We start from the raw sequence: 13,294 nt of genomic DNA, 5'->3' as shown, positions 1-13,294 counted from the left end.
TGAATTAGATGGCAATTTTCAATATTTAACTCTAAATTAAATAAGTTAACTTTTAATTTAACTATGGGTTTAAAGGGCTAAAATAGGCATCAGGTGCTAAGAGGTGAGGATCCTGGACAGCCCACGGTTCATCCTCCATCCCTGCCTCCCTCCAGGAGGAACTCCTCAGGCAGCCATGCAGAAGAGTAACAGTTTATGTAAATAGCCTTTTAATGACAACCGTACATATGGAAATGCAGATTGTCTTCTGACTCAGTTAGCACACAGATTTACTTTTACATTCTCCAAAAGTGTCATTCTCAACACAACGACCGTGTATTTGGCTTTGGGAAAACGTGATGGTTTTTCATATGAAAGTTAGTTTTTATTTATATTCTGCTGCACAACACAATTCAGCCTTGCTTAAGGAACAGGATTGTCACTAGCATGACAGGGTGATCTAGAAAACAATCTATTGAACTCCAATAATAACCTAAGAAATGTTTCACTGGAAAGAATGCACTTTTGCAATTCAAAATTACTTAAGAGAAAAACGTAATCTGGGCAAGCTATGTCAGAAAACTTGTGACTTCCATTGTATCAATTCCTTCTGTAAGGCAGCTGCGTGACTCAGACTGCAGCTTTAGGTTCTTTTACCTAGTGTCTCTTAACTGGCCAATGTAAAATCTTGGGGGGAAAAAAGATAAATATATGCTTTCTACTAAACTTCAGTAGTTAAAAAAATAACTTTAAGCTTGCTCCAATCAACCTCTGACTGCTAAATTAGGGGAAAAATAGCCAACCATGAAGGCCATTTGAAGAAATGTACATCCTCTTATGAACACTAACAATCCAAACAGAAATAAAAACCACAGCCTCACAAAAAAGTTGTATTCTCATTCCTTTGAGCTGGCCTCTTTCATTGCCAACACCAATAGAAGTTATCCTTCTTGGCTTTTATAAAGGACAACAAGGTCAACTCTCTCTGCACATAGCAGCTACCGTTTACACACAACCTGAAGTCGCTCGCCCTACTGGTATGCCGTTGCCAGGGAAGTTTGCAGAGTATATTAAGAATCCTGACAAGCAGAGCAGCCCCAGCTCTGTCAGCAGCCTGGGGAGCCACCCTCACGTCACCCGGAGACAGCCAGCAAAGCCTCAAGCGTCACGGCATCTGATGGGCCTTACTGGAGGACTAATCAATAGAGGGTTTAAAATCCCTTCAGCGAAGGGTGGCCTCTGTGCACTGTGCCTGCCTGAGGTGGAAACACCGAGTGACCTGAACTGACCACAGTGACAGCGGGTCAATGAAACAGCAGCAGAACTGGGGCCGCTACGACAGAACTGCAGGAATGACGTGTTACTGCGGTTTCCTAAAGGATAGTAGCTGTTTCGTTCATAAGGTGCAATGTACTTGATCATGTGTTTCCCTCACATGCTGTATCCTTTCCTTATTTTCTTGCCGAAGGTATTGAGGAGGGCCACAGAGCTAGTATAAAGAGGAGGGAAATGTACTCAAAGAGGGATGAAGTAAACAAATTTCCTTGGCATTTATCATGGACCTCAAAGAATCTATGAAGCTTCATGACAATACTCTCTGCATTCTTGTCTCAAGTATATTATTGAATTTTTCTTCAGCAACATTAATTAAGAACTTATTGTGAGAGGTTTAAAGTAGGCCAGTTTTAATAAAAAGTAATGCCACAGTAGGTAGTTCTATCTTGTTTGTTCCTCAGTAGCCTTTAAGTTCCCTACATCCTGAAAGGCTATATTGAATATGGTTATTTAAACGTTAAATTCAGGACACGTATTTACTGATGAATTACAACTTACTTCCTCATCAAGAATAAAGTCAGGTGAAGGTACATACCATGTATTAAGAAAATATATTTCCAGTTCTTCCAGGATGAAACTTAATCTACCAAGCAAGTTATTTAATTTTTTAAACAAACAAGGCCCTCAATTTCTTCTCCTATTAAATGTAAACATTTCTAATGGGTTGAGTTGAATAAACAAATTGGTGTATCCAGAATCTGCATTTTGGTCACAAGGGTAATTTATAAAATTTCTACAGCTTGAAAAAAAAACACATTAACATGTAAAATGTGGTGCGCCAAACAAAAAAATAAAGCTATGTCAAAGAAAGACTATATTTGCTGACCGTTTTCTTTGTATCCCATCCCTAGGATGACCTCTGGTGCTCTGTAGTAACGAGTCACTACATAAGGCGTCATCATAAAACTAGTTCCTGCAGTTCTGGCCAGTCCAAAGTCAAGAATCTTCAAAGTGCAGTCTGACTTTACTACTATATTACTGGGCTTTAAATCCTTTAAAAAGAAACATCATATATGACTGCTAAGACAAGCACAAAGTACTCTGTGGTTCACATTTTAAAAAGATAATACTGCTAACATTAAACCCCACATATACAACTCAGTTATTGCTATAACTGCAGTTTCTTTTCCCCTTGCATTAATTCATGTGCATTCAGCAGACTATGGAATTAATTCCCTTATTGTGCTTGTAGATTTATATAGCACTAAAAGAAGGAAAATACAACCAGCGTTACAAGATATGTTAGCAATGTCCGAAATAAATTGAGGTTAGTAAGAAATGTTAGCTCTGAGGAAAGGTCTAGAAACTGCTCACTGGAACAACGGTTATTACTGTGATGCAGAACACAAGTAACATGACAATTGCTGGAATCATTTGATGCAATAATCATCTCAATACAAGAATTATTAAAATCATAACATGAATGTAAGAAGTAAAAGGTTTCTTTGCTATTTGAGGTTGCATTACCTCTTTTGAACCAATGCAGATGTTTCTCTGAACAAGAAGGAAATCCCCATTTTCACACCGATTTAGTCTCCCATTTAGGATTTGGTTTTATACTAATTTTAGCGACCAAACCCAAAAGGGCACCATTGAAAAACTGCCAGAAATTAACACAATCATTAAATTGGAGTGGAGAATGCCCTGATACAGCTTCAGATCATCTTAGTTAGAAACTTGATAACTGTATTCTCTTCATTTGAACCCTAAAACCACATTGACAATAGCGGCTTTATGACATCTAATTATATGGATGCTACACAGGCATAGTCGGTCGTTATTTCAGGAGGATCTTACACACATCTGAATGTCACAGAGCAGCAAATATTGCAAACAGAGTAACTTCAGAATACATTTGCCATTGGAAAATCATTCATAGCACACAGGCTAGCAGAGATAAGGCTTGGATCCTTTCTGCCTACACTCTACTAAGATTAATGAGAGAAAAACCCGAGACGTGGCAGACGACTCCAGCATTTGAGCTGCAGGCATTTGACAAGTAGCCCTATCTTTCTCTGTTTCATAAAGACTTAAAAGTGGCTATCTGCAAGATATATGTCGTTTTCATTTCTACTTGTATGGCTTTTGCAAAACTCCTCAAAAAGCTAAGAAAGCTGCATTAAAGGGAGAGGAAACCACAAAAAAGAGTTCCAGAACAAGAATTTTAATGGGTAATTAAAAGTCTTGCATACTTACATATTCACACACGCACTTCCAAATCACACACACAAAGACTCTGCAGACAACTTTGGCTTAAAAGATTCTCAAATGCCACAAATGAATTCAAGTATTTTAAGGCATTCCAGCTATTTAATATGCCTGTTTCAGATTCTGCTACTATCCTGTTTATTATTAGCTTCATTTTTGCACACTTCTATTATTTGGAGGATGTTGATTGCAGAATCCCAGGTGAATGCTCATAGTATTAATTATATTCATCTTCCCCAAAGCTGCAGGATTAACACTGAAAATGTTAAGAGAGCTTCCCTTTGCAAAAGAAAAATCACTATAAGGACAAAAAACAAAAGTGTACAGAGTACTGCCCATCCTTAATTTATGAACATCATGTAGGTGTCATGAAGCCTAGGAACATGCTGTAATTTAGAATACAGAGCTGTCCTTCAAAATGATGGAGGCGAGAGTTGACTTACACTGCATCCAAATTCATGCAGAACCAATACCTCTTATATTTTAAATAAACAAGGACTCGAAAGCTCCTCTAAGAGTGATCAAGTTAGTCAGGCTGTATAAATATATCCAGAACCTATAGCAGAAGATAGCTCTCACATAATCTTAAAAATGTAAAATGTCAGTGCCTAAAAATCAGAGATTATTCAAGGCCATCTCCCCATTAACCAGACAGGGAGAGAGGGGTATTGCTGGAGGGTAATTCATGGCTTGTACGGGCTTTTCCCTTTCTAAAGAAAGATTTGTATGAAAGGGCTTCCATAATTAGGCACCTTTGCTAAGTGCTCAAAATCAGTCTGAATCCAGTGTTTCAGAGCCTCCACGCAAGACTAATGAGACGTTTTGTGTCCTTCAGCAAGTCAGTGAGGCACAACTCTGCAACGCTGATCATTCATCCTCTTCAGATTGTGAAATATAAATGAACATGTACTTCTACACTTGCTGGAAACTCTGTCTCTGCAAAGAGTTTTGAACAAAGTGATGTTCATTTGCCAACATCTGTTAAAGCCGCTGTAAAGCTATAGTCAAATCTTTACCAAGATCAAATCTTTATCCACTGATGTGGCAGCAAAGTATGCTCCCAACAACTTCTAGATGAAATTGTCTGAAACTCTTTATGTTTGATCTCTGCGTTGTTCCGTGCCTCTAATTTGCTATGAAAAAACCCACTTATTTCTATGGCAGGTGATATCCAGTGCTACAGGCACACATACAGATCTTTGTCATTTCAGTCATTCAGCAAGCTCTGAAAAAGTTACTGAGATGCTGAGATTATCGCAACTGTGTTAGAAGCTGAAAAACCCAGTTAAAATCCATGTGGAACTACCAATACCAGAAAAAAAGCTTAAAGCTTTAGAGAACACTAAAGAAGTGCACTAGATTCATACCAGAGTGCTCCACAGGCAGCCACAGTAGTGCAGACTATGTTTAAGGAGTAACTAATTTCAACAAAGTAATTAGCTTTAGACATTAAGGACAGTGGTGCTGAAAGCCCAGAAGAGTGATATAAAAAAAGTTACTATTGCAGCCACACAGTCCATATGAAATATGTCCCTTTTCAAGCATGTCCTCCTTATCTCCTGAGGTTTTGTTTAACTTGTTCCACAGGGAAACAGGATTTTGATACCTTGAAGTATCCAGGCATAAGGCACACAGCAGGTGAGTAATGCAAATGTTTTGCCTGAACACACTTAATCTTCTAACAAAGTCTGAGAAGCAGCTGTCAGCTCAAAATCTTCCATGAAGACATGCAAGTGAAATCTATCTGCCCATATCCTTCAAAAGCATTCATGCATACATATGTTACTATTTACACAGCAATTCTATCTATAGTCTCTTTGGAATAGGTTATCCCTGTACTTCATACTACTGCACAACATGAAGCATTTCAAAGACTTCACCAATATCTACAGAGGCAGGAATTCTATCCTCAAAGCTGTCTTTACTCCTGCCCAACAACTACCTGAGTCGTTACTTCTTTTCTATAAATGTATGAATGTTTACATTTATCCATGACTTCTCCAGGCTCAATGGTTTGATGCCCACTTCATAGGATTACAAACCGCCCTTGAAGCAAATTCTAGAAGCTCCCTCTTACATTACCTACTCTAGCACGTCCGTACAATATGCAGCTTTCCAAAACTAAAAAAAGACCTAGGAAAGCCCACAGCATTAAACTTGCATGCCTAAGCACTGAATAGACCAGAAAATGTGAAGCTGTGGACAAAATCATTATTTCAATCCCACAGACGCACGCATTAGGACACAATGGGCTGCTAATATCAGTCCTATGCAATATAATACCACAACTTGTGGCAAGTGAAGAAACCGAGTTTTGCCCAGCATTCCCAGAACAATGCAAGAAGCCCACCGACCTGTCTCAATGCAGACCAAGAAGCACAGGGTCCAATGCCTGGTTGCAGGCGATGCTTCTGCCTACCTTCCCTCGCCCATCTCTTCCAAACGCAGCAGTTCAGGGCAAGCTGCACACAAGAAGGAACCTTCACCTTCCCTCCCCAAGCTCCTCACTGGAACAAGGCAGCTGATGAGTACTAGAGCTAGCTAAAGGAAGCTCTTCGGCCATTCAAACATATTCTCTAGTCTCGAGGCCAGATTGAACAGGAGTGTCATACTGCCAGATCCAGCTTGCAGGCCATTCAACACACCGGTCACAACGAGGTGGACTAATTAACTGGACAAGCATCCTAACACAGCAATTCCTGCGGTAGCACTCAGAATTGCCAGTGATGATTTGTTTTGCTGTGTACAACATCCATGAGGAAGACTATGCAGTAATGACTGAAAGTATCACACATAAATAAGTTTAATTACATCTTCTACATCCTTTCAGAAATGAAAGCTTTTAAAACTCTCCAAAAAAAAATACAATGAAAAACATATCACTGTAGAACTATAAGCTTACAATTTCCCAAACCAGCAGAGATTAAATCTCTGCTAAATCTCAAGCAATCTTTACACTACGTACAAATATATATGAGATGTTCAACTTTAACAGGCAATCTTAAATTCAGAATTTCTTGACTGGATTGCAACACACACATGCCATTTAAAAAGCAGTAGTCAGTTTCGCCTGCAGGCAGTCTGAGCGAATGCTTTGTGACACACAGGTATATGAAAGATCCACTTACAGGCGTTTATCATCATCTGTTTTATCTGGAGACTTCAGATATTTATTATTACTCTGCTAGTAAAAGAGCAGAAATAAAATGGGCAGTTCTTACAAAAGATGGCATTTCAGGTTTGGTTACCAAAACAATAAAGGCAGAGATGCTTTCAGATATTTTTTCCTGCCATGACTACTGAAAAAGAACATTATATAGAATTAGAGGAGGTAATGCAAAAATCTTCAGTTGCTCTGTGCAGATTATTATCAAATCATTCAAACATTCAAAAGGTTCATTCCAGAATTACATTGGAAAAGCTAAGCGTGATGATTTCTCTCCAGCTTTCTCTGTCTGCCTATGGGACAGGCTATGGATCAACCTTTGTGCTCAAATTTCTGAATTAAATACTCAAGGCAAAACCAGATGCAATGCAAAATATACACACTTAAGTTCACTTACCCTATGTATAATTCCAGCTGAATGAAGATGTTTGATACCACACAGCATTTGATAAAGAAGATAAGACATTCGTTCATGGTCTAGCTCCATCTGAATCACTTGGCAGAGATTTGCATCCATGAGCTCCATCACTATGTAGCTTATGAAGAAAAAAAAAATAATAATCAGATAACACTGCCATTATATTGTGTTCTTTCGTGTGTTCATCTTTCTGCATGAATATACTTTAAATTAATTCTCAGCTTTAGTTCAAATCAGACTTACACGTCTTGAAATTCTTCCAGGGATTTTTGTGGTGTGAACACATTCAGTAGGCCGATTATCTGTAGGAAGGGGGAGAGGAAGTATAATTGCACCATAGCAATATCAAAGTCAACATTTCAAAACTGATAGCCAGTATTCTGATGTGAACCTGCTGGTACACACTGAAGCTCAAGATGCTCAGTGGCTCAACCAGACCTAACGCGCTGTAATAGATGCTAATGATTTTAGGAGGAATGTCTTTCCTCCACAAATCACATAATGTAAGGACACTCTGTGGGCATTAACAAGATGATATTCAAAGTTTAAAACCTAAGGAATTTCGTGAGTCTTCCCAGTTGCTAAGAACAGATGGGATGTGCAGGAACAGGTCAAGCAACTACTCATCAAGAGTCAGTCAGGCTTGCAAAAGTTTATCATCGTACAAATTATGCTATTAGGTAAAAATTCCTTCAGAGAATCCACATATAAACCATCTCTGTCTTATAAAAAATACAAAATTTTCCCAAGCAGCTAAAAGACAGAGTAAGTCTTCTATGACTTTCTCCTTCCTTAGCAGGCAGGGGGAATTTTATCTTGCTGAAGGGGGATTAAGAGGGAAGGTGAGGAAGACTGCACACAGCAGTCTCTGAAGGAAGAAAATGGACAATACCAGCCATCTGTGGTTCAACTTTTATCACTTAATTTCTCCCCATTTCTCTGTGATCTGGTCTACTCCACAGCTTCTTAAGCATCAGACAGTTTCTGTTGTCACAACACAAGATTCCTAACTCATTCATGCACCAGGGGAAAAAAAAGCACAACATCCTTTCTTCTCCTATCTGTCTAGCAACAACAACAGAAACAAGGATGCACTTACCACTATTGGTATTTTTATTTGCCAGCTGCCTGCAAAGCGTAGTAATGTAACACTTGCTCCCTTCCTGAGTAAAGGGGGTAGTTAAAGATTGGGCTGGTATAAAAATTAGTCAATAATAGCTCTTCTGAAAGACCTTCTGTGCTTATCACAGAGATACAACCACACAATGAAAATCTCTACAGAGGATACCATCCTCTGAAGTCACTTTTAAGACTTTTACAAAGAATAACCTTCCAGTTAAGTCTTTAACATATAAAGCAGGACACTGCACTCACATTTTTGTGATTAACGCACTTCATAAGAACAAGCTCTCTGTAGGCTCTTTTTGCGTGAGTTTGGTTCTGAAACGGTCGGCTTAACTTCTTGATTGCAACATTTCGTTCGAGGATGGCATCATAAGCTGCACTGTAATTAAAAATAACATTACCACATCTCAGTGTCAAGGTCCTTTAAGCTGTGGCAGTTGCTACCTTTTTCAGATACCTTGTATCGTGTCTGCAGATAAACCAAATTTCCGGTATTATGTAATAGCAAAGTGCTCTTGTATGCTGAGCGATTCAAAATTTAGAAATGTTTCCCAGCTTCATAGTATTAACACATGACAATCTCCAGGAAATAATGCAGGATATCTGCTTCCTAAAATATCTTACTAAAGATATTGAGTTCTTGCCACTCATTGGCACTCAAGAACAGACCGTCTAAAAACGATCCAAAACACTTCAAACATAAAAAGCACATCAATTTTATGTAAAATCTTCACACAGAAAGGAAGGGAGAAGGAGAGAGGAAAAGCAGGTTGTATAAAGGTCCCATGCTTTCACTTATGCAGTTGCTTAATATCCTCATGACAATGACCGCATAAATGTCAAGTTAAAACAAAAAAAAAAAATGTTAGGAAAGCTTTAACATCTTGATGTCACTGTCTTTTACTTGGTAAAAAGAAAGAATAATATTTTGTTTGCAGACTAATGCCAAGATTGTCATATGATTCAGTGACACGGGCTGTTTAACTGATGAAGACTGTTACAGGGGACAACTCCCATACATATCACATTTCCATGGCAGGAAGGCACGGATTTTGTTTCCTGTAAGAGGTAATACGACAGCTGACTACCAGGCAGACTCAGGAAATATTTATCAGTTACTAAAAAAAGCCTCAGCAGGGAAAATACTGGTTTTTTGTCTCTTACCAAGAATGGTACTCAGACCTAATGATGAATATCTGCCAGTAAATGGTGAGCATCTACTAAATCCAACTAGCTACTTGGAAAAGCATGTTGTCTATACAGTATGTAGGCTTAAATTACATCATCAAAACCTCTAGTCACTATAGAAAAAAGAAAAAATGGGAACAACATATACTGGTAACTTTCTTTGGTTTACATTTTCCACTGTCTGGAATTTCCCCCACCTTATTCCCAAGATAAGGAATATCTTATGAAAGAGCAGCCAGGAAAGATTGCCAACATGGGACTCCTGCACCAGTATTTAAACTTGTACATCCCCAGTACATAACGGTAGCCTTAGAGTCCACTTCAGTATTAGATATGGTTGAGCCTTTAGGCCACCTACTTAATATTCCTCCAAATCAAGTTACATCAGCTTGTAAAAAAAAAAAAAACGCAACAAAAAACCCCACCCAAATCACAAGAATTACACCCTGTCTCCTCCAGACACGGGCAAGATTTAACCACATGAGCACTGCAGTCCTTCTCAGAGTAATCAGAGAGGTTTAACTGAAAAGGCTTCAATTACCACTAGCAACAATTACAGAATGAAACTAGAGTAATTACACGGTCAGGCCTGGATCTCAGCTCCAGGAGGGGCAGTAAATTTGGAAAACAGGCAGTAACATATGACTGGGAATGAGAAGGACAGCAATAACATCCAAAGCTTTTGCAGGCCTTTCTGTAGCAACTAAACAAAATCCAGTCAAACAACTGTCTACGTCCTCATTATATTAACACACATGCAAACAAAATCCAGATCAGTTTTTCTGCTGCTGCTAGTTACAGACCAAATAATGCCAGAAGTTACCACTTCAAAAATACCTCTTTCTAGAGTACTGGCCTTCAAATTTCCATTTGCACTAAGCACACTGTTTTATTATTAACCCAGCTAAAACACAAAAACGAACTAAAAACCCACCCACACCACACATTCTCTAAACATTGATCAAGACAAGATCAAGGAAGTGAAGAGGTTACAGGGGAAAGTATTTGAGAAGATGCTTTCCCCTACCCTTCTCTTCCTTGATGTTTCTTTTGTATTTTTTATGTCCCTGTGGTTAGCATCTTAAGAGTTACAATAAATTGGAAAATCTGCAAGTTCCTGTGCTATCTATATCCTTCTCCTGAACCCTCAAAAAGCTCACAAGAAGCTTAAATCGACATTTATCTTTGGGGCAATGTCACTGCACAGGAAACAGTGCCTAGAAACAGCTAGTTGTCACCAATCTTCAATCAATCAGACACTCTTCAGTCCACACAGCAAATCTCTTATTCAGAAAATTATATTGTCAAGTCATATTTTCCTGAGCTGCATCAAGTATTTGCATATTATAATAACAATCAGCATCACAAATGCTCACTAACCAGTATCAGAGACTACTTAGATTATGAAACTAAATGAAATAGGCCCCTAACAAACCATTTTAAGAAGTAAAAGCATTTACAAGCAGCAAATATTATCTAGAGTATTTCTGGATCTTGTTTCACTGTAGGAAGTATGGTTTAGGATTAAGATTAGTTTCTTTATTCAGGTTTCCCCCCCCCATTAATTTATGGGACTCTGCACAGCTGACTGAATTTGCACAGAAGGGCATCAGTTCAGAAGCAGGAAAGGACATAGGACCAAAAGCAACAGCCCTTGTTGGGGAAAAACAGCCAACAATTACTGTTAAATGACCAAGAATTACTATTGCTGTTTTACACATAAAAGGTAGTTCTCCACACTCCTTCTCAGTAACAAACAATTAAAGGACTCAGAAAATTCTATTAAGGGAATGTAAAAGTACATTTAAATTTTAAAGAAACCTTACCATACTATCCCTTGTGCTCCTGATCCTATTGGTTTTAAGTTCTGATACCGTTTCAATACTGTGAAAGTAGAGTCTCCAATTTCAACACTGTAGAAATTGTTGTCACGCTTGCTTCTGCTCATGACGGCAATTTAGTTAGATCACTTCATCCAAATTTTGCTTCTGGCCTGTAAAGAAATAAAATTTGAAAAACTAAGATTTTACAACTGTATGTAATCTGACAAAAGGCAAAATTCTTTATAATATGCGGAAGACACTTCCCAAATAAGTCCCATATGCAAACTGATGTTATTTTTAATGTCTGCAGGAATGAGATGGCATGTGCCCGAAACGTTTTATTTTTAGGAATGTTCCCAAGATAGGATTCTAGAAGGGCAAAAAATAACAGAAAAACAAAAGTGAATGGATGGTAGCAAAAATCTTTGGCAATGACAGAAGATTAGAAGGCAGGAAGCTATGCGTCATCCAGAGGAGCTGCAAGAGAGTTGCCATCCCTTCACACACACACATGCAGCGAGGAAGTGGGGTTTGGACCAGGCACTATTCAGAGGTCCCATCCAACCCATCCAACCTAAATTGTCATGTGACTCCGTACACACAAGAGTGACAAAACATCACCAAGTCTTCCAGACATTGCAATCATCAAAATAATCTTGTTCACAACTGCCAGGAATTTCTGTCACTGATGTGGAAACAGACACAGTCAGTCTAGGCCAGGAAAGGAAAACTGGCCTTGTCAGGCATCTCCCACACTAGCTCCTATGAATAAAAGTAACCATCAGGGAAAGAGAGAAGAAGAGCAAGAAAAAAGGATGTATATTCCACCAAACCCCCCTCATATTAAAACAATAGAAAGGCAGCATCTCAATGCACACGTCCCCAGGAGAAAAAAAATAAAACTGCACGGTGGCTTTTACTGTATTGTTTCCTCTTTCTTTGATGTTAGCGGTGTGCTTTTAATTTTCTCTTCACATGGGTTTTGGGTGTAGCTGTAATAGATGTTTAGTAGCACAAATCCCTGCTTGACTAGAAGAAGAAATTTCTTCAAGAGCAAGAGCACGCTGTCTTCCCTTGTTACTAACCTAAGGAACATTTTCACATATTACTCTTAGCTTCCATACGCCATGACATTATACATTTGTTAAATTTTAAGTAAGCTTTGAAAACACAGGCAGCGCAAATGTGGCCTCCACAAATAACCACAAATGTTGTACAAGTCGAATTCTTTTAAGAATCTGTAAACTTCCCAAATTCCACTTTCAGCTAGCTAACCTGTATTCATTTCACCTACACAGATGCAATAAAAAGCACTCTAAAAACGTTCTAAAAAGGACACATTTTTAACTACTTGGTGTATTATAAGCAAAAAATGCACTACCTTAGTTGGCATTTATCTCAGAAGAAACATCTATTAAACAAGCCACTTTTCCAAAATACTTTTAAAAACCCGAGTCTCTGTCACAAAGACTGACCTAAATACCAAAGGAGCTTGTATCAGCGTATTAGCAGTATTGTTAAAGGCTTCCTTCTGCAGTAGATAGGGGAGGCATAATTAGACAAGAATCGTTGCCTAGCACAAGAAAAACTGTATACAAGCTGAGGAACCCAACTGTAAATGGCAGCTCTATGGGTGGAGGTAGGCTTACTGGAGGGAACAAAAAGCCTAATTTCTTAGGAATACATGACAGCATCCCCAGCTCTCTCTTCCCCATCCCTTTTATCACTACATCTTTGGACTATGCCTCTGCCTCAACACTTTCTTCACAGATGTACTCAGACAAAGTTTTAGAATAAAGATGCCCAACAAATACATAATGATAAAAAAAGCCCTGAATTAGCGGAGAGAAAATTTTTTATGGAAGGTACGAAATCAGCCAAACAAATTTTTGAATGAAGACAATAATGCACACAATCTTACATCTGTTCATCGTCAGCTGAGAAAAAAACACTATTGAGTTTATCCACTAAAACTGAATTAAGATGTAGTGACACTGAACAATGTAGGATTAGCCAGAACAGTTTAGCAGATAGAGCTCTGCTGTTTGGTAT

At 38.5% G+C, this 13,294-nt stretch overlaps 1 protein-coding gene across 6 annotated transcripts in view; it reads right to left on the bottom strand.

The window, feature by feature from the left end:
• The window catches only part of MAPK8 (mitogen-activated protein kinase 8), a 167,690-nt gene that overhangs the window by 17,107 nt on the left and 137,289 nt on the right, over positions 1-13,294 (bottom strand). For all 6 annotated transcript variants that reach the window (XR_008466903.1, XM_054204712.1, XM_054204711.1 and 3 more), the window contains 5 exons: positions 11,246-11,412; positions 8,481-8,610; positions 7,350-7,408; positions 7,086-7,224; positions 2,141-2,306 (listed from right to left, as the gene is read on the bottom strand). Coding sequence is in view for 5 of the 6 variants with exons in the window: in XM_054204712.1 (XP_054060687.1) it covers positions 2,141-2,306; positions 7,086-7,224; positions 7,350-7,408; positions 8,481-8,610; positions 11,246-11,367 (616 nt within the window). In the remaining variant the exon portion in view is untranslated. The remainder of the gene's footprint in view (positions 1-2,140; positions 2,307-7,085; positions 7,225-7,349; positions 7,409-8,480; positions 8,611-11,245; positions 11,413-13,294) is intronic.

This window comes from Rissa tridactyla, chromosome 6 (genome assembly GCF_028500815.1).
Source record: "Rissa tridactyla isolate bRisTri1 chromosome 6, bRisTri1.patW.cur.20221130, whole genome shotgun sequence".
Taxonomy (NCBI): Eukaryota; Metazoa; Chordata; class Aves; order Charadriiformes; family Laridae; genus Rissa; species Rissa tridactyla.
This window is presented reverse-complemented; position numbering and strand designations above follow the sequence as displayed.